At 43.6% G+C, this 21,497-nt stretch overlaps 1 protein-coding gene across 1 annotated transcript in view; it reads left to right on the forward strand.

The window, feature by feature from the left end:
- birc6 (baculoviral IAP repeat containing 6) overlaps positions 1-21,497 on the forward strand; it is a 110,810-nt gene that overhangs the window by 9,929 nt on the left and 79,384 nt on the right. The window contains 31 exon segments of the mRNA XM_018678888.2: positions 1,475-1,668; positions 2,484-2,595; positions 4,412-4,494; positions 4,626-4,851; positions 4,969-5,138; positions 6,666-6,724; positions 6,917-8,584; positions 9,382-9,531; positions 9,711-9,936; positions 10,795-10,955; positions 11,222-11,353; positions 12,414-12,545; positions 12,706-12,872; positions 13,538-13,671; positions 13,765-13,926; positions 14,014-14,145; positions 14,975-15,072; positions 15,185-15,332; positions 15,544-15,677; positions 15,968-16,114; positions 16,207-16,394; positions 17,364-17,672; positions 18,174-18,273; positions 18,454-18,668; positions 18,771-18,979; positions 19,326-19,678; positions 19,842-20,061; positions 20,374-20,458; positions 20,460-20,511; positions 20,640-20,777; positions 21,271-21,398. Coding sequence (XP_018534404.1) covers positions 1,475-1,668; positions 2,484-2,595; positions 4,412-4,494; positions 4,626-4,851; positions 4,969-5,138; positions 6,666-6,724; positions 6,917-8,584; positions 9,382-9,531; positions 9,711-9,936; positions 10,795-10,955; positions 11,222-11,353; positions 12,414-12,545; positions 12,706-12,872; positions 13,538-13,671; positions 13,765-13,926; positions 14,014-14,145; positions 14,975-15,072; positions 15,185-15,332; positions 15,544-15,677; positions 15,968-16,114; positions 16,207-16,394; positions 17,364-17,672; positions 18,174-18,273; positions 18,454-18,668; positions 18,771-18,979; positions 19,326-19,678; positions 19,842-20,061; positions 20,374-20,458; positions 20,460-20,511; positions 20,640-20,777; positions 21,271-21,398 — 6,432 coding nt within the window.

Consider the following 21,497-nt stretch of genomic DNA (forward strand, 5'->3'; position numbering starts at 1 on the left):
TTAGACCACAACCACAAGCAATATCAGCTGTTCATTTAACCTTTCTTATATCTCATTCCTGCTGGTATGCTGGTAGTATTTCAGGGCAGGGCCAAGCTAGGCTACTACTGGTAACTGTCCCACTGTCCAGGATCTTTTCACTGGTGCTGTCACAGCCACCCCAACAGTCACCTTGTGTGCTGGTTGATGGATTTCATTTGTACCTTTCCTACTGACCTCTCTCAGAGCTGTGGTATATAAGCAAGGGCCAGTGGATGGAGGAAATATTCTCACTATGTAGCTGCTGCCTGACAATTTCACATCACACATCACTGATAGTTGTCCAAAGTGTGCAAAGGTTGTATCAGACAGTGCATGTATTCTGTTTGGTACGGGATGTTCAGTTTGGTATTTGACTTGTGTCTGTTCATTATGCTATATGAACCAGATAATTTCAGATTGATTAATATTGTTTGCTAATAAAAACACAAAGAAATATGGATAACCCAAAATGACTACTATCACTGAAAAATGTGACAAAGAGCTACAGTGTGAAATACAGAGAAATGTGATCACAGCTATAATATCCATTGATGTTTTATTGATTATTGTATATTGTACAGTTTTATTGATTATTGTATATTGTACAGTAATCATCCTTGAGTGTTCAGAAAGGCACTTATAAATAAAATTTATTATTATTATTATTATCACAGCTTGCAGTGTTGAAAACTGACAGTATTAACATTACTGATTACAGTTTTTAAGAGTTCAAACGTGAAAGCTATGACAGTGTCTCAGTAGTTGACCAAAATGACCAGTCAGATTGGCTCAGCTCACACAGTGAGTATGGTGAACACGGATGAGGAGTCAGTGCTGGAAGACTCTCTGTTGTGGTGTAGTTTCCTTGTTTATGAGTATTATGGTTCAAGTATTAGGACACTGGACAAAAAAGTGGAGCAGACAAAAACCTCATGTCAACAGACTTAAGTACAAATAGTGGTTCATTATTTGATGAATTCTGAGTCTAATTTTGATTCTTCTCATTGAGTCACGGTTCCAGTTATTGGGAAAGGATGAGAAGAAACCAAAGTACAGTGTGTTGAAAGCAAAAACCACCTTAAATTTTAGCAGATTTAGGCAGCCTGCATAATTTATCAGCTGGCCTCTAGCTCTATTTTCTTTTTGTGTTATGACTGCAGATACTTACGCAATAATGAATGCCATATGGGTGGTTATCACCGCTGATATGTAACCATATTTAGTTGGAGAAGAAAGGGCTGTCTTCTTGACAGTCAGTAAATAATTGTCTTCGTTCCCATGTGTGAATGTATCATCAAGGAGACTTTTGAACTGGTTGAAATGGTTCCTTCTTGCAGTTGTGTTGTTAAGTAATGACAAGACAAATTTTACATCATGCACTGAACCAGTGTCTGCTTCAGAAAATGTATAAGTTGATGTATGGTCGTGTGTCTCTCTGATCTACTTTCTTCAGTGGGCAACAGTGACCTTCCATCTTCCCCACCATGTGCTGAAGCTGGTGGCCAGCGCCATTGTCAGTGAGCTGAAGAAAATCAACCAGAACGTAGCTGCCTTGTCTGTGGCCTCATCCATCATGGACAGGCTCTCCTACCTCTTGTCAAGTGCCAGGCCTGAGCTTGGGGTGGGCCCTGGGCGCTCTGTAGATAGGTGAGCAAGCAGAGACACAAAACTTTTTTTTCCCCACTTTGAACAGTTAAACAAAACAAGGTCCATGTTTGTGGGTTAAAGTTTCTTTATGCAGCATTTCTAAGCATCAGTGTGCCACCATGAAAATGTGCTATTAAGATTTACCTTTGAGACCATGGTTGAGGTAATCAGTTTTGTGTTGGCAATGTTGAGTGTTTGTTTCTCAGTATTTAAGACCTCTTGTTATTGAATCTTGCCATTCTTACCTCTTCCACTGTTAAAGTAGGCAGCTACCCCCCCACACCCTCAGGTTGTCGTCTCAAAGTACTGTGTAGTTTGCTCAGATTACTAAAAGATGTGTAACCACTTTTGTCACTGTGTAACTGACATTAGTGCAATACAAAATAAACAGTGAAAGTTGTCAGACCATAGAGAGTCTAATCTAAATGAGCCATGTGGATTTAACTGTGGTTTCAGTGTGGATTTAACATACTTGCCTGTTAAACTGTTGTAATCTTTGAAATCCTGCTAGCCTATTAAATCACTCAACTATGTCTGAAATATCATTTAACCATTATGATTGATTCCTATGTATGATAATAGATAAGTCATTTGCATGCACAAATGATTAATTTTAGAGAATTGATAGCAATGATTAATTAATTAGTTTGAACATCTAGTGTTTCCTTCAGAATTTTCTCATGGATTGTGCTTCTTGAATGGTACATGTCTGTGTAATGTGATAAAGGGTTCACCAGGTAGTCCACTACCTGTGACACATTCTTCACCAGCGTACAGGAAACAGGCAGGTTTCTAAAATGTGTTGTTCTCTGCAGATCCTTGATGTACAGTGAGGCCAACAGGAGGGAGACATTTACATCGTGGCCACATGCTGGATACAGGTGGGCTCAGCCTGATCCAATGGCTCAAGCAGGTTTTTACCACCAGGTAGGTTTTCTTATCAGCTCAGAGGAGAACATTAGTCTGTAGGCATATACTCAGTTTACAGCTCCATTTTCTCACATATACATTTGCACTATTCGCATGCAGTCTAAGGGCTGTTTGCCTGCACAGTAGAGCATGTTGGTGTTTCAGATCACTCTAAGTTTATTCAGTCTCAGGAAGAAACATGGCTGTATCTAACAGAATGTAACAATGGAGATAACCCATGTTCAAACCCATGTTCTTTGGTGTCATGCCAACAAGCTAAAGCAGTAGTAAGTTGTCGTGATCATCAGTGGACTGTGCAAATGAAAAGTAAGAGTAATGTTGCCATTAGCAGCAACCATTATCATGCACAATGATATGTCAGTGCTGGTTAAGTTTTCTGTGGTTTTGAGCTTACTGTACAAACTTAAGATTCTCCAGATTAAAAAAAGGACTGTGGGGAACAGGGATGTCACAAAAACAGATACATTGCTGCCAAGTTGATGGCAACTTCCAAAAAGCTGTAGGTGCTTGTTTTTCTACAGTACTGTAGATACCATAAATGTGATGGATAGTGCCTGTGCTCACGAATGCAGCATAATAGTAGTCTGACAATGCAAAGGGAAAAAGACGAAGGAAGCCAGACACAGTAACATTAGCAACATGTGGAATGGCAGCAACAAGTGTTGCTGTGTTTCAGCAGATTATTAGGGACAAGTTACAGACAATCAAAAGCCAATAGAACCGTTTACTGTTTACTGTAAACATTATGACGTTTATTTGTGGGTGGAGATTAGCTGGAGGGTAAAAGTGTCCCCACACGTTAGTTAACACTAGCGAGCGAGTTTTGTTGTCTTGTTTTTTTTTTTTTAAGCAATGGGTGAGGAAAATGCAAGTTTATCTGAATATGTATGGTCACTCACTCTGCACAACTGCAAGTGTTACTTGAAAAAGGTAACATTAACCTGTGGGACCAGACTGACCCACCTGTACATGCTAACTCAATGGATGGATGACCCTTCTTTCATTACTTTGTAGAAGCTCTTTTAGCAGCATTTACAGCTTCTCGTCTCTACAAGCTTTGCATTCCTGGATTTGGGCAGTTTATCCCATTCTTCCTGACAGATCCACTCAAGCTCTGTCAGATTGGATGGGAAGCATCTGTGGTCTGCCATCTTCAGCTCTCTCCACAGATGTTTTATAGACTTCAGCTGGGCCACTCAAAGATAGTCAGAGACTTATCCTGAGGACACTCCAGTGTTATCTTGGCTGTATGCTTCAGGACATTGTCATGCTGAAAGGTGAACTGTTGCCCCAGTCTCAGGTCATGTGCACCAAAGAGCAGGTTTTCTTTAAGGTATTTGGCTGCATTCATCCTTCATTAAGTTCTGACCTGTCTCCTGAGACTGGCTGAGAAGACAGGACCACCACCAGGCTTCACCACAGGGATGGTATTCGCTACATGATGAGTAGTGCCTGGTGTTTAACCAGACAGATCTATTTTAGAAGTCTGCCCAAAGGCTGCAGTCTTTGTCTCATCAGACGGGAGGATCTTTTTTCTTTTTCTCTTGAGTTCTTTAAATGCCATTTGGCAACCTCCAAGTGGGCTATCAGAAGAACTGCTTCCATCTAGCTATTCTACCATAAAGCCCGATTGATGCAGTGTTGCTGGGATGGTCATCTTTCCCGCAGGTTCTCCCATCTCTGCAGAATACATCTAAAGCTCTTTTAGAGTGACTGTTGAGTTCCTGGTCATTTAAAATTAAATCTACAACACAATAAATTGTGCAAAAAAAGTGTGTTTTTAAGCTCTATTAATAACCCCATATTTCCACAGCCTGCCTCAACAGGGGATGACAGAGCCATGTGTTTCACCTGCAGTGTGTGTCTGGTCTGTTGGGAACCCACAGATGAGCCGTGGTGAGTGGAGATCATTAATTATACATTCATTTAGCAGCTAAAGTTAGGAAATACTGAGCAGCAGCCTGTTACTTCAGTGTGTCTCATTCCACACACATCTCTAATGCCCAACATTTCTCCACTAACCCCAGGTCGGAACATGAGCGACATTCTCCCAATTGTCCATTTGTAAAGGGTGAGCACACACAAAACGTCCCGCTGTCAGTGACACTTGCGACCAGCCCTGCCCAGTTTCCCAACAGCCCTGACAGTTCAGACAAGATCGCCTGCTATGGCTTTGGCAGCTGCCCACAGTTCTTTGCTGCTGCTACCAAGAGGGGCAAGATGTGCATCTGGGATGTCTCTAAAATGATGAAGGTCAGATCATCCAACTGTAAATGCCTGGGATAGTATTATCCGTATTGTTTTTCACTACAAAGATAAAGGTGTTTGACATTAAACAGTAGAATTGATTGTGTATTATTGTGTGAACAGGTGCACTTGAAGTTTGACATCAACCCATATGACCCTGCCATCCTGAGGCAGCTGATCCTGTGTGGTGGTGAGCAAAGCCAGCAGACACTGACTGAGTCTCGGAGACCAACTCTGGCCTGGCTAGAGGAGTCCTCCTCCTGCTCTGACCTGCCCAAACTAGAGGGAGACAGGTAAAACACACATGCACACACACACTGCTAATATGTGGTGAATATCAGACTATATAGTTGACCTTCCACCCCTTGTTTATAAGTGGTATACCTCGATTTTACACCAGGAGGAGCATGTAAATAATACAATCAACCCCAAGGTGCAACACAACAATGAATCCTGTAGGCAGAGGTTGTTATGGCATTATATGAACTATGGTGTACAGTAGGGACTTTGGTGTCTGTAGGCAGTATCCAACAGCAATGGTCATTTTGTTGTAAATGTCAAATTCATATAATGTTATTAAATGGAACTGATTCTGATGTAAGGGAAAGTAAGACTGTAACTGTACCTTCTTAAAGTTTAACATAAAACCAAGCTGAAAAGAAGCCTACACTGGTTCAGGCCTGTTTCACCCTTGCTATGGTCAGGTCTAGTCAACAGTGTTCTCTTTTGCACCCATCACCCAATAGTCCAGGTACACCTGTACATCACTGCAGGAAGGTAAAAAGTTCCACCACTGGAGGTCAGCAAAATTTAGGTTTTTAAGGGGTGTTTAGTGACCCATTTAAGTATATGTGGAGATTGTTCACTTTAAAATTGTGTATTTAATTATGTTGATCTAGACAGTCGATGAGATTTATTAAAATGCATTAAAATGCAGTGTTGTTTTGAAAACCACTTCCCAGCATAAAGAGCATGAGATGTTGTAGAAAAACTATGCTGAATCAGTCTTTGGTGACAGGAGCTAATTGTGAATGTCATAGTGAGCACATCTGGTTTCACAGTGAAGCCCAACCACTTCCATTTATATTGAAATGTATTTATTGCACATCAATGAGTATCAGCAGTAGCTTAATGCTTCAGAATGTCCTCAAAGCAGCAAACAGATGGAGCAGAGCCAAAATTTTTTTTAATGTGAGTCAGTGACATCTAGCTGATTCCTGAAGTTCTTGATAAGATCAGTGTCAGCCTGACACTTACTGTACTTCTGTGTATATGAGGCAGAAGGTGGCTGTTCACTCAAAGGTACTGCTGTAGCAGTAAAAGTTGGTGTGTAGGAAACAAACAGTGTCACTGCTGATTCAGAATTAAATCTCCATCCTCTGATCTCTACAAAATGCCAACAATGGAGACAACACATTGCATCCTGCTCCAAATCTTCTTACCAAGCAGAGTTTGTTTTGTTTCAGTTTCATAACTGAAACTTGCATTTGGAATCCTTTTTTAAGGTGCGTGAAATTTTAAGGGTGAAAATGTCACCAAATAAACAGGTTTCTCCACTAATAGCTGTTTTGGTTCCCCGCAGCCTTAAACAGTTACCAAATAATTCCTCAGTTTCATGATCATGCCTCTGAATCTGATCTTTCATCAAATAACAACAACAAACTGTCTGGATGACTGGAAAGAGAGAGGGCACATACTGTGGCACAGTCACTCTGTCCTTCTTACTGTAGAATCCTGTGTGTGTCAATGAGTGAATCATGGTTCTCAGTTTATGTTGTATCATGTTAGTCATGTTTTCTTACCCACATATTCTCTTCCAGTGATGACCAGTTGGAGGATTCAGACAGTGATGAGCATTCCCGATCAGAGTCAATAACAGGTATGACTTGAATTTCAATTTAAGGTCTGGTGGTAGCTTTGTTGTTAATTATCAATATATATTATAATATAATGTCTGTGAATATCAATATATCTGAATGTGTCCTTTTTGAAGTAGCATCTTCCATCACTGCTGTTATGTTACAGTGTAGAAAAGAAAAATCTCAGACCTCTTCTCTCTCTTCTGTTTCAGGCCAGCCTTCTCAATGGGAGAGCATGGATGTGAGCCTGGGAGTGACGGCGCTGAGTGTGCTCCAGCAGCCCGAGAAGCTCCAGTGGGAGGTGGTAGCCAGTGTACTGGAGGACACGGTCAAGGACCTGGAGGAGCTGGGTGCTAACCCATCACTAAACCAAGCCAAGGCCCACAGCCAGGCCAGGGCAAAGGACAAGATCCCTGACCACCACAACATTCCCTTTCCCTGCCTGCTCGCCGGAGGCCTGCTCAGCTATCGCTCAGCATCCACCACCCCAATGGCTGGACCCCCACCCACAGCCTCATCTACAACACGCAGGACCACAGATGGGCCCCTTAGGACTCAGGGCCCTGAGCCCTTCCACCCTGGCCCTCTACAGGACCAGGGTCCCATGGAGATAGAGATCTGCAACCCCCAGACTGCAGCCCAGCAGCAGGGCTTCTCTAATCTAGCAGGCTCTCAGCCTCCAAGCCCCTCTTCTCTGCAGGCTGTGCACAGGACTATACCAGTGTTGCTGTTGTACAGTATCAGAGAGGTGGATGACAAGTCCTCAGGGCAGGTTTTTTCTCAAATGAACAACCTAATGAGCAAGGGGCTCCACGAGGAGGGCTTCACTGTGCCACAGATCATAGAGATGGAGTTTGACACCCATGAGCAGCTTCTTCTTCAGGATCCTCCAATCACGTACATTCAGCAGTTTGCTGATGCAGCAACTAATCTGGCAGGGTTAGATGGTCATGTGGACAAATGGAGCACACTGGCTGCAGCGACTGTCTCTGCTCCGCCTCGACCTGGAGCACTGGTGCAGTGCTTGAGGCTGCCCAAACAGCTTGAAGATGAGAATCTTTATGTGGACTCAATCACGCCTTGCTGGGATGGTGTGCACCTTCTAGTCGGCCTGCAGCCTTGTGGAGCTGAATCTCTTAGTGCTACAAACCAAGTGGAGGCTCTCAACAATCTCAACCGCCTGCACTCTGCCCTCTGCAGCCAGCGCAAAGTAGACCCCCTACACCCAGTGGCCAATGGGGTGGAAGGCCACCACCCAGGGGAGTCCCCCCCTCAGACACCTCTCATCCTGCCCCCAGGAGACCAGCAACAGCAGCAGCAGAGGTCCTCGAGTGGTGGGAGTGGAGGGGGCTATCTTGCACTCTACAAGTTGAACTACTCCACCCGTATTGTCACTTTAGATGAGGAGCCTGTGAAGGTGCAGCAGATCTGGGACCCTTGTGATGCAATCACCTCTCTTATATTGCTTCCTCCAGATGTGCTTGATAGCAGGGAGGATGACAGTGAAGAAGCTCCTGAGGAGACTATCCCCTCTGCTCCAAAAAATGGCTCGTCTGGGTTTGGAATGGGCCTTGCAGGTTCCGCTGGCTCTGGAACTGGGACTGCATGTGGTGCAGCCACAACAAGCAGCAGCGCTACTGTCACTAGTCCCTCCACCTCTGCCTCCAGCCACAAAGACTGCAAGCGGTTAGAGGTGGCAGGCCTGGGCCACCTGGTGGTGACCACACGAGCTGGGTACATTATGATTCTGGACCTCTCCACCTTGGAGGTCCTGGCCAAGGTGGAGCCGCCTAAGAAGGAGGGGTCAGCAGAGGAGACAGACCCCTTTGTGTCAGTTACCTATTGCTCTGGGACCGATCGCCTTTGTGCCTGCACCAAAGGTGAGTGTTCTGTTTGCTTGGACCTGTTTGACTGCTGGAATGGACACGTTGGCTATAACTTGTCCTGGTATTTTTTATCTATGTTTTTTTTTTTTTTTTTTTTTTTGTTTTTTTTTACTGCATTTGTAGGGATATATTATTTTTCTTTTTCACTTGATTCTCATGTTTTGAGTAATAGCAAGGCCTTTTCACTGACGAATGCTAGTGTGTTTTCTATTTTAAGAAATCTTTTAAAGAATAGGCTGGTGTTCTGTAATTTAAAAATCAGGAATCTGATGAAAAGACCAAAACCAACTGTGTTTGTTCCTTCTGACCTCTGTAGCCTGTCTCTGACACCCAAGTCCATTGGTTCATCTTTTATAAACTCAGTAATTCCCTGAAGGAGCTAGACACTGACAATTTTTGACAGGAGGAATTGTTGCATTTGCTGGGGACAATTTTTAGCTTCACACATTTGATGTTTCAGCCCATATGTCAGACAGCAGGATGGTCTATGTGGGACTGACTAAACATAAACTACGCTGTATGTTCATGGTTAAACATTTGTCTTTAAAAAAACATGCTTATTTTTATTCATTTAGCAGGTACTGTAATTTGATTTGGTATTTTAGATATAAAAAATGACTTACACTTTTGAAAAATCCTGTATTTCCATTGGAAAGTTTAATAGCAAGCCCTGCATGTCATACTTTTTTTTTTTAGTTGATTTTATGATTCTCTGTATTCATATGTAGCTCACCTCGAGGTAGAGTATCTGTATCTGTGGGTGCTCATTTTGTTTCTGCTCTTTTCTAAAGGCGGAGAACTTCATTTCCTTCAAATTGGAGGTGTATGTGACGATATAGATGATGGAGACATGTTTATTGATGGCCCCCTTTCTAAAGGGGCTGAACTGCTGCTTGAGGGGGCCAAGCCTTCCTCCAACCCTTCTAGCCCAGGGATTACAGGTAGAACTGACACAAGACACTCAGTCATTAATTCTTTGCATTGGGTTTGGCATATGACACAACCTGTTCTGATGGTAAATGAGACACATTACAGTGTTCAGTTCTTTGGCCTCTCTGGGATGCTGTTCCAATGCTGAATCTGATGCTCTGCACTTGCTCCCTAACTGCCCTTTGTGTAGGAGTGGACCTCCTGGTGGACCAACCACTGACCACGGAGAGCCTGATGTCACTGGTGGAGCTGACGCGCTTTGAGACATTGACCCCCCGCTTCTCAGCCACAGTGCCGCCGTGTTGGGTGGAGGTGCAGCAAGAGCAGCAGCAGCGACGCCACCCACAGCATCTTCACCAGCAACACCATGGAGATGCAGCCCAGCACACCCGCACCTGGAAGCTTCAGAGTGATAGGTACCTCTAATTACTAAATATTTGGATGATTGCCGATTGGATTTGTAAAGACATGTAAAGACTTAATGAGTCCTATAATGAGTCTTGCACAATTCTTTGCTTCAGAGGTTTTCAAATTGTGAGGCCTGCCTTCCTGAAGCGGTGCAGAGGGAAAGATGTGAAGCAAATGTACATTGCGAGTGAAAGGGACAGGTTCTGAAAACAACTGGAAATTTGTGTTTGTACAGTGGTTTGGCTCACTTATTTGGCCCGCTTAGCAACAATTGCCGCAGCTATGGCTGTGAGACACAGCTCATCAACTTAAAAACTTCAGCACCCATTTGCCAAAAAAAACTTCTCCTTCTCAGAGTCATAACTCAATACAAGGCAGTGCAGTGTTAGCCCACTGGGTTCCTTGGTGGCCAGGCAAATACGATGCAAATGGATGTCTGTAAATCCACTAAGAAATCAGTGGAAAAAAAGACACTCTTTGCAACTCCAGAACTTGTCTGACACTCATTACGGTTTTAACTACTTATCGTAACTCTTTCATATCAGTGTTATCCAGTGATAGTCATCTGTACATCCATTAATAATTAAACATACTTTTGCCCGTTTGCCAGAATGTGAATAGAAAGAGGCTACAAAACAGCTCCAGCTGTAGCCCATGGTGTAAGTTACTAAAACTTCCTCTTTACATCCCCAAAGCTCCAAAATGATTGGAACTCTAGCTCCAAAGCTTAGAACATGACTGTATCCCAACATTGACATTACCAAGACTCAGAATGCCCATTGACATGGTTCTGATATTCCATCCACAGACTAAAAAAGTCTTTAATTGAACATCTAAGCAGTTGGTGACCAGGGTTCTCTTTGTAGCTCCAGTTGGGACGAGCATGTGTTTGAGCTGGTGCTGCCGAAAGCCTGCATGGTGGGTCATGTGGACTTCAAATTTGTCCTGAATGCCAACATCGTCAACATTCCTCAGATCCAGGTCACCTTATTGAAGAACAAAGCACCTGGGCTGGGCAAAGTCAGCGGTGAGAACACATCTATTGCTTAGGAAATATTTTAATCACACATATAAATCTGTAATGATTGTTCTCTGTGTCTCTGCAGTGTTTTAACAGGGATATCATGTTTTTTGCACACTTGGTTTTGGAAGATGATCTTTTTGTTTTTCCAGTATCAGCTTAACTGAATTAAGATGCCTTGAATGGCTATAGCAGTACTTTCCTCTTTCCAGGTAGAGGTGTTATTAGCAAGACTATCTGTGTCTGAATATTGCATCGCATGTCTTTAACAGAGACGGCAGTGGACAGACAGATCTCCTTCCCCCTCTCCAATGTTCTCCATGCCAATGGGGAGAGGAATGGCCAGTCTGTACTGCATGACTTCACAGAAGACATTCAGTTCATGGATGTGGAGGAGACATCAGGTACAGCATCGGTGGTCCAGTTATCAAAGACAGCTGGACTTGATGCTTGAATTAATTATTGTCCATTCTTATTTATAGTCTCCACTTTTTCATTAGGTGTACTAAATTAGAAACGGATAAAGACTGCAAGCTTGTCTTCAAAATTGTAGGGCTGTCCTGTAAAACTCTATTTGATGCATTGGTTGGGAAGTCCCTGATTCCGACTCAAAAATGTTAGTCAACGAGTCGTTACACTTTTTTTAGCTGCATGGTTCACACACACACACACACACACCACACACACACACACCACGCACACACACACACACACACACACACACACACTGCAGGAGCAACAGTGCGACAGGCTATAAACTTTATAACCGAATCTTGTCTTAAAATGACCAAACCACAAAACTAACTGTGATGGAGGTAGAGACTCTGTTAGCCAATCAGATACCCTTATGCCCAGTGTCAGGTAAGTTCTACTGCTGAGAGATGCATGCCCGTCGCAGGAATGTGCTCATCTAAAGCACAAACTACTGATGTTGTGTCGAGTCAACACAGGCTGACGGTGTCAGCAGCCCAGCAGGAGAGACAATCCGTGGTGCATTGAGATTTCATAAATGAGCTATGAACAAGATGCCAAGTTTATGTTTGCAGTGTTCTGCTGTTAACAGATTATAGCAGGCTGTTATGGAAAAAGTATTGTTGCTGCTGGAGTGTTATGAAGTTGCAGTCACAGGAAGTGGAGACAGTGGTAATACCTGGTTAAGGTGAGAGGGAGGGAGAAAAAGAGAGAGAGTGGTAGATTTAACTTGCTAACATTAACATAGATTTGTATTAATTAATGATCCTCACTCTCCTGGGACAAATCTGGTAAAGCTTTCTGCTATCTCTGCCTACTCTCCATGTCTCCCTACCCCACACCCCATCCTACACAAAAAGTAAAATCATTGTATTCAACACCCAAATATGAGTCGACTGATAAAATGCTCAGTCAGGTGCAGCCCTGCAAAATTACACAATATTTAGCATTGATGTCTCAGATTTCCTGGTCCATTTTTCATGTTCATCATAGGCTCCATGCTGTGTCCGTTCCTAGAGGACCACAAGGAGGACATCTTGTGTGGTCCAGTGTGGCTGGCCAGTGGCCTGGACCTCTCAGGCCATGCAGGCATGCTCAGCCTCACCAGCCCCAAACTAGTCAAAGGTAATAATAATAATAATGTTAGTAATAGCAGTCATATCTTCATGTTTTTGTTAAGTCACTATATGATTATGCCCAGATCACAAACTGACAGTGAAGGTTTGTGCTTGGATAGTGAGTGCATCAGTGTTTCTCAGTTTTCCTGTTCCTCCCTCCACTGTAGGCATGGCTGGAGGGAAGTACCGCTCCTTCCTGGTTCACATTAAAGCAGTGAGTGACAAGAGCATGGAGGAGAGCCCCCGGCCTTTGGTCAGAATGCCCAGTGCCAAGCCCCAGGGCACCAAGGCACACTCACTGTCCACTCTACTGCAACGGGCTCAGGCCTCAAAGGTACTAATTCACAGTTTTTGCTTCAATTATACAACCTGTACAACTGACAGGTTGTATAATTCAGCACGTAGCTTTTTACAGAGGGAGTCTGGTCTGATGTTGTCAATTTAAGCAAAACAACATGAAAGAGCATAAAACAGTGAAGTTTGGAAAGATGTAATAACAAAACTTGTCTGAAGCTAAAGGTTAGTCAACTGAGGCTACTGCCAGTCAGGCTAAACCTCCATCTGCAGTAATGTAGCAATGTCCCATTGCTGTGAGATGCTAACATATAATGGCACACTGCTGCTTGTAGTAGTTGGCTTAATAGAGCTTTAAAAGTTAAGTGTTATTTAACATTGTTACATAACCTCAGATTCTGTTGTGCTGCCTTGAAGTGTTTCCTCAAGTTTGTAGTATTCTTCCCAACACTCACCCATCAGCAGGGCTTCCCTCCTGACAATAAATTACTACATGCTCACTTTTTCTCTTGGCATTATATCTGAAGTGGGACCAAATGTCAGCCCCTCTTTTCTGACTAAGTACTGCTGTTGCTATTGTGTTTTTTTCCTGTCACGGTTTCTCCTACCCTAAGACATTTTACACTAACTGACAGTTAAATCACCCAGACACTGTTACATTCATTCATTGGTTTATTTTTGATCTCTGTGTGTTTGTGTGTGTAGGAGAAGGTTTCTGCAGTGAAAACAGAGACACCAGCACCCTCAAAGAAAGTAGAAAACCTGCGAGGCTGTGACCTGTTGCAGGAAGTTTCAGTCACTATCAGAAGGTTTAAAAAGACGACGATACCCAAAGAAAGGTCAGTTCACTGCTGAAGGATGGCACATCAGGTTCTGTTGTCTCTAATCACCTTTAATCTTGACTGTGTTTGCTACGCTGTGCTGTTATTCAGGGTTCAACGCTGTGCCATGCTGCAGTTCCCAGACTTTCATGAGAAACTTTTGGATGCGCTGTGTCGGCGGACAGAGGGCAGCCCGGCCACTGAGCATGCCCAAAGCCTCATCTTGGACATCTTGTGCTGGCTGGCTGGGGTTTTCTCCAACGGACCCTGCAGGTAGGACTAAAGCTGCAGGACACAGCAGATTACTTCCACTTTAACTTTTTACGAAGACAACCGATATATCTTGTGACTTCTTTTTAGCTTACGAGAAGGAAAAGAGGGACTGCTGGCAAAAACCCGGACACGTCTAACGGATATTGTGCGGGTGTGTTTCTTTGAGGCTGGCCGGAGCATAGCACACAAATGTGCTCGCTTTCTTGCACTTTGTATCAGGCAAGTAAAATATTTCGTTTTCAGGTTTTAGCTCTTATCCATTACAGGAACTTTACAACCATGTAAACTTGGAGCTGAACCTGAACCTATAAGAATCTGAGTAGTCTGGGTTCTAGATTCTGCTTTTTCTCCATTGTGTTTTGCAAACCAAATTGTTCTGATTATACATTACATTGCTGAAAAGGTGACACCATATGGTGCCACTTTATGCACTGCATTGGCAAGTGCACTTCAGTTGTGGAAGAGACATGGATAAACTGGCACTGAGAGAAATTTTTCTTATACACTCACTGAGCACTTTATAAGGAACACCACACTGGGTAGTTAATCCCCTTGCTCTCACAGCAGCCTCAGTTCTTTGTTGCATGGATTCAACAACATGTTGGAAACGATGAATTGCCAGCTGCACATTCATTTTATGCATTGCACTGCTACCACATGATTGGTTGATTGGATAATTTTATTAATAAGCAGGTGCACAGGTGTTCCTCATAAAGTTCTTGGCGAGTGTAAGTGATGACTTCTAAATATCAGTTTCATCAGTATCAGTACAAGGGAAGGGGACAGTATAGATCATTACGATAGTTCACAAGTCAGGCATCAGACCAACTCCCAAACAGATGATTTTCTCTCCAGAGCCAAGTGTGTCCTTTGGGACTTTCTGCACAGCCCACAGTTTACACAGACAAATGTGTAACAAGTTATGGGTCATTAAGTTCCTATAGTGGAAAAAGCCTATTTGATGAAGTAGTTGTTCTTTCTTGAGAACTTGTGTGTTTAGCTCTATATGGAGATACTAATAAACATGTTGTTTTATGTCTTGCTGTAGCAATGGAAAAGGTGACCCAAGTCAACAGGGCTTTGGTGTGAGTCTTTTGAAGTCTCTGCTCGACAACATGCCTTACTTGCCTGCAGCAGCAACAGGTGGTAAGTAACTGAACAACAATACAGAGCAACATTCGGCATCTTTCCCTTGTTTCTCTTTCCTGACTCCACAGTTTTCATTTTGTGACCTCTACCTCTCCTGCCTGCTTACTAGGCTCAGTGTTCTGGTACTTTGTGTTGCTGAACTACGTAAAGGAGGAGGACCTGGCGGGCTGCAGCACTGCTTGCGCCTCTCTGCTCACTGCCATCTCTCGACAGTTGCAAGATCGACTCACTCCACTGGAGGCACTGCTGCAGACCAGGTATCTCTGCAACTATTCAGGTCAAGAGCAGCAAGCATGCTGTAGCCTCTACACACAGCGTTTTATTCTGTTACCAGAGTTGTTCTTTGTAGATGCAGCATCAAGTCTGAGCTGCTGCTGAAGTAACACCCATTCATCCTGCTATTATATGTAGCGACAATATTCCTTAAAACAAGTGTCTCCTCTGGTCTTACTGGCTGTTTGCCCACAGGTATGGTCTGTACAGCTCTCCATTCGACCCAGTGCTCTTTGACTTGGAGGTCAGTGGTTCCTCCTGTAAGAATGCCTTCAACAGCAGCATAGGAGTCCAGTCAGATGAGATCGACCTTTCTGACATTCTTTCAGGTATCCACATATTTACAAAATGCTACAGCCTTGTTATTCAGCACACTATCTATGGAATGAAGATCAAGAACCAGGAGAACCAAGCTGTTACTGCAGACAGACTTTGTATCTTTGATATATTATTGTTTTTCAATGAAAACCTGCCCAACCATACTCAACATCACAAAATCTGGTGTAAAAGTCAGGGAGAGCACTTCTCCTTATCAGTATGTGTTTTGGAGTAAGTTACTTTCTAAAGCTTTAAATGAGACTCCTGAAGCTCAGATCTTTTCTTGAACCTTGTCCTACAGGTAATGGAAAAGTGAGCAGCTGTGCAGCAGCTGAGGGCAGTTTCACAGCGTTAACAGGACTCCTGGAGGTGGAGCCTTTGCACTTTACTTGTATCTCCACTAGTGATGGCACACGTGTGGAACGAGATGACGCAAGCATGTTTACTGGTAAACACAATTTATCTTTCATTTTAATCATTTTGGCTGAAGTTCCACTGTATGAACTGGTCATTGCCTGAACCTGTACTCTTAAACCCCAGTGAGTACATTTGGCGTGACCCCGGCGGTGGGTGGCCTGTCAACAGGAACAGTTGGTGAAGCTTCTACAGCTTTGAGTTCTGCAGCCCAGGTGGCACTCCAGTCACTGTCCCATGCCATGGTGTCAGCAGAGCAGCAGCTGCAGGTCCTGCAGGAGAAACAGCAGCAGCTGCTCAAGCTGCAGCAGCAGGTGAAAGACTAAGTTACGGTTACATAACCCTTTTTGCACTGCAGGAACTTAACCAAACCTACAGTAACATGTAGTTGCATTTTGAGCTTTTACCCACAGGGAGGTATTATAGACAGGGAAGAGTCACCAGAAATGTTTATAACAGCGTCTTCTTGCCTAATGCAGTTAGGATGCAGAGTGCATGGGTTTCTTTTAACTCCACACCATCACTTTGTTGTTTTTAATGCTGTATAGTGAACATGTACACAAAATAAACAAAACAGGGACCAACTCATTGAAAGCGGCTCCATAGTGCTGCTATAGGTCTAAGCAGTGCTTTTGGTATTGTTGATCAAGCAGATGTTTTGTCACACTGCAGTAACCACAAGATTTCTTAGCATCTGACAGACATGCTGATACAACACACAGCCGCTTAACTACACATACTAAAAATGCTTTAGTTGGTCTGACTCTGGCTCTTTTAACTGATGTGTGCCCTAAATGTCCCAGTTTGTAAAATGTAGTGGGAAACCTCATGTTATGAATCAAGTACCTGCACTGGAAAAGAGCTAAGATAATGTGGCATGAGAATAATAGATATTGTGCCACGATCTCTGTCATAGTCAGCCCAGTAAGAACTGCCTTTATTATTCAGCACCTACAGCTCTTGGCCAGTGAAACAATCTACTAATGTGGAAGAGAATTGAATTATTTTTTGATTAAATGTATATTAATGATTGTGCTGCTTTCATTTAAAAAAGGCTCTATGTAGGACATAGCTGTCATTTTTCCTTTTGTCATTCTGCAAAATATCAAACATTTCCAGCAGAAATTGAGATCGTGTGTTGAGACAACCTGAAACATTTCTTCACAAACCCCTTCCTTATCTATGACCAGGGGTGTAACCAGGAAGTTACTATGCAGTTATGATTCCCCGTCCAGTGTTTTGTCTTGTGGTTAGTAAGAAGTCTTTGTCTGTGCTGAGAACAGAAGGCCAAGCTGGAAGCCAAGCTGCATCAGACCACCTCTGCAGCCGCCGCCGCCTCCGGTGTGGGACCCATCCACAACTCTGTGCCTTCCAACCCCTCCTCAGCTCCAGGCTTCTTCATTCACCCCTCAGACGTCATTCCGCCGACACCTAAAACCACACCCCTCTTCATGACCCCTCCTCTAACACCACCCAACGAGGCGGTGTCAGCAGCCTTCAGCGCTGAGCTGGCTCACCTGTTCCCTGGCTCCATGATGGACCCCGGACCTGTCAACCTGGCTGCACACAAGAGTACACAGAAAGCCAAGCCGGTTAGTAATATGCAGCTTGCCTCGTGGTTAGTGATAGCTGGTGTATAGTCAGGTGTGTAAGTATTTAGGCAATGACACAATTTTTGTATTTTTGCTCCTGTACACCACAATAGTTTTTAAAAGAAGCCATCAACGTGTGATTGAAATGTAGACTTTCAGCTTTAATCCAAGGGGTTCAACAAAAATATCCCATTAACCATTTAGAAATTACAGCTGTTTTTATGTGTGTATGGTAAAAGATTTCTGTCTGTAATTCTCTTTTTATACTAAAACTACTTTGATCAAAAAACTGGATAGAAAGACGAGAGAGATCAGTATTAGATCTGAAAATGTTTAAATAATACCCAGCCTAAGCAACATTCAGTGTTAACCACAATTAGTGTGGTTACCAAACTATATACATTCAAGCAAATGATAAATGTTTTTTCTTTTCACTAAAATAAGAAAACATATCATGTTTCCTATTTAATCCTGTTATCAATGATTTTCTCTTTCTCTCAGAACCCCATGGGTAGTGGTTTAGCCTTGGCCATTTCCCAGGCATCTCACTTCTTGCAGCCGCCTCCACACCAATCCATCATCATAGAGCGGATGCACTCTGGTATGTCATGTAGCAACATTTCATATTTCTAATGTAAATCTAATGTTTAGAAAGATTTTTAGAGAGGAGACAATGTCGTTGTTACAAATCATCTTTTCGCAAAATATACAATATGACAACTTCATATAACAACCCTGATAACCACCAAAATATATTTTTTCTGTTATCCTCTCCCCCCAGGAGCTCGTCGCTTTGTCACGCTGGACTTTGGTCGTCCTGTCCTCCTGACTGACGTTCTGATCCCAACCTGCGGTGACCTGGCCTCTCTGTCCATAGACATCTGGACGCTGGGTGAGGAGGTGGACGGGCGCAGGCTGGTGGTGGCCACTGATATCAGCACCCACTCTCTCATTCTTCACGACCTGCTGCCTCCCCCTGTCTGCAGGTTCATGAAGGTCTGTTTGCAGGATGGTTTACCTGATTTTGTGAGTTTTTTGTGCTTTTGTTATTTTACCACATTTATGTATTCTCCATTTTTGCTTCCCGCAACCAATCAGATCACAGTGATTGGTCGCTACGGCAGCACGAATGCTCGGGCAAAGATCCCACTGGGCTTCTACTATGGCCACACTTACATCCTGCCGTGGGAGAGCGAGCTTAAGCTGATGCATGATCCCCTGCGGGGAGAGAGCGAGGCGGCCAGTCAGCCTGATGTAGATCAGCACTTGACCATGATGGTGGCGCTGCAGGAGGACATCCAGTGCAGGTAATTAGTCATTTTCTCAAGCATGAGCGAAGCAATGAATATCATCACAGTAGTTTTTGGACAACAGTGGAGCTCTATGGCACAGAGCAATTAGATAAATCAGGCGTGGATGCACTTTGGATTATTAGTAGCATCAGGCTTACTGCCACACAACTGGCCAAAAAAAATCACTCAATGTAGCAGTTTTGTCAAATTATTAGTAATTATTTTTATTCTGGAGGCAGAGACAACGGTACTGAATGGATCAGCTATAGGAATTCTTAAAGATAGGATTTAGAAAGTGGCAGAGAGAGAAGGAACTTGCTGTTGACTTAAATTGCCATGCCCTCGTCCTGTTCTTTGCCAGGTACAATCTAGCTTGCCATCGACTGGAGACCCTTCTGCAGAACATCGACCTGCCGCCTCTCAACAGTGCTAACAACGCCCAGTACTTCTTGCGAAAACCAGACAAGGTGGTTGAAGAGGACCAGCGTGTCTTCTCAGCCTATCAGGACTGTATCCAGCTGCAGCTGCAACTCAACCTAGCTCACCACGCCGTCCAACGACTTCGTGTGTCACTAGGCGCCAGCCGCAAGTCACTCCCCACGACTGGGGCACTGGAGGCCCAGGAGCTGGTTCACAACTCTTCCACAGAGCAGCTGAGAACCATCATCCGCTACCTGCTGGACACGCTGCTTAGCCTCCTGCACGCCAACAACGGTTAGCAGTAAACGTGCACAGCTGAGTCTGCTGGCCTAATAAGTGTTACATTTTGGAGATGATAGGATTTTTTCCCCTGAATTCAACCAGTTGAGGATGGACAGCATCCTGAATAATACTGTGGATTCACATTTCATCCTTTGACCTGTCCTTATGTTTTCAGGCCACTCAGTGCCCTCGGTGCTCCAGAGTACTTTCCATGCCCAGGCTTGTGAGGAGCTATTCAAACACCTTTGCATCAGTGGGACGCCTAAGATTCGTCTTCATGCCGGCCTGCTGTTGGTGCAGCTCTGTGGGGGCGAACGTTGGTGGGGCCAGTTTCTCTCAAATGTACTGCAGGAGCTCTACAACTCTGAGCAACTGCTCATTTTCCCCCAGGACAGGTAGGGTCCACCTGACTCCTAAACAGTTACTGCTCGATATGTGAAAATTTCGCCCCAGGGGTGTTGAAACACATTGATAATTATGAAAGGCTCGAAAAATTGTCATTTTTCAATGCTTTAAATTGCAGATATGCAAAATCTATACTCTTTCTATCTATATTGGCTTAACTGTTAACAACTGGAAGGATAATCCTGGTATTTTATTTTTACCTGAGCCTTAGCTCGACTCTGTATATTGTGTGCAGTGTATGCTGCAGTGGAGGCTGATGCAGATGGTAACCTCACTATTTTCCATCCATTTCTTCATCACAGGGTGTTCATGCTCTTGTCCTGCATTGGCCAAAGATCCTTGAGTAACAGTGGTGTGTTGGAGGGCCTCCTGAACCTCCTGGACAGTCCTGCTTTCTCCCTTGCAGCAGCCACAAGCTGCTACCCAGCGCAGGACTGAAGGTAAACAAACTGTGGCAGGTATACAAATGCATGTCTGGCATGTAGCACACCTATAGCTGCTTCACTGGAGCTGAAATGACAGACATCCATATGTCTTTGTGAAAGTGTACATTCATATTATTTTCCAGGTGTTTTGGATATCCCCATGATCAGCTGGGTAGTGATGCTGGTTTCTAGACTGTTGGACTATGTAGCCAGTATAGAAGATGAGGCCTCAGGCGGAAAGAAGCAACTTGGTGGAAAAGAGCGGGAGAGAACATTTACAGGTATATGAACTGCACACTTTTCATCTGAGACCTACACATTTTTATTCCACTGCACAAGATTTACTTTTAGTGTTAAAAATTCAAAGGAAAAAATGCACATTTCATCACAACTTGATTTGACAAATTATTGATCAATGTTTCAGTCTTTCGCCACTTAGATCTCATTCAGGTGTGTAGGCATGCTCTGGACATTGATTGCCTTTGAAAATGGTCCTGGAAAAATCCTCTGATCACCAAATTACCAGTCACTTTTGCATGCAGGAGAGTAGACTTGTTGAAAATCAGTTGTAAGACTTGCATACTCTTTTCAGGGCTCACACTGTTTTCATTTCTTTCATCCATCTACACCTTTTGTTTTTCAAAGCGCTCAGAATGCACCAACTCTACATCTAGTTCAGACTTTTTCAGCTGCCTCCAGCATCTGTGTAAGATTTAACTCATATTGAACCCACGTCAGTGAACTGATTAGTGTTGTTGTTGGTCTGTCCTCAAGGTATTCAGTGGAGCTTCATCAATAACAGCCTTCAGTCTCAGAACTCTAGCAGGTCAGCTAAAAGCAGCAGCAGCCTGGACCGACTCTACTCCCGTAAGATCCGCAAACAGCTCGTCCACCACAAGCAGGTAAACGTGTCTCATTCCAACACAAAAACACCTTTAAACCCAGACTCACAGATTTTTATTTTTAAACAGCCAAATACAGAGTGATATATGAAAATGTGC

Source organism: Lates calcarifer, linkage group LG16_LG22, assembly GCF_001640805.2.
Source record: "Lates calcarifer isolate ASB-BC8 linkage group LG16_LG22, TLL_Latcal_v3, whole genome shotgun sequence".
Taxonomy (NCBI): Eukaryota; Metazoa; Chordata; class Actinopteri; family Centropomidae; genus Lates; species Lates calcarifer.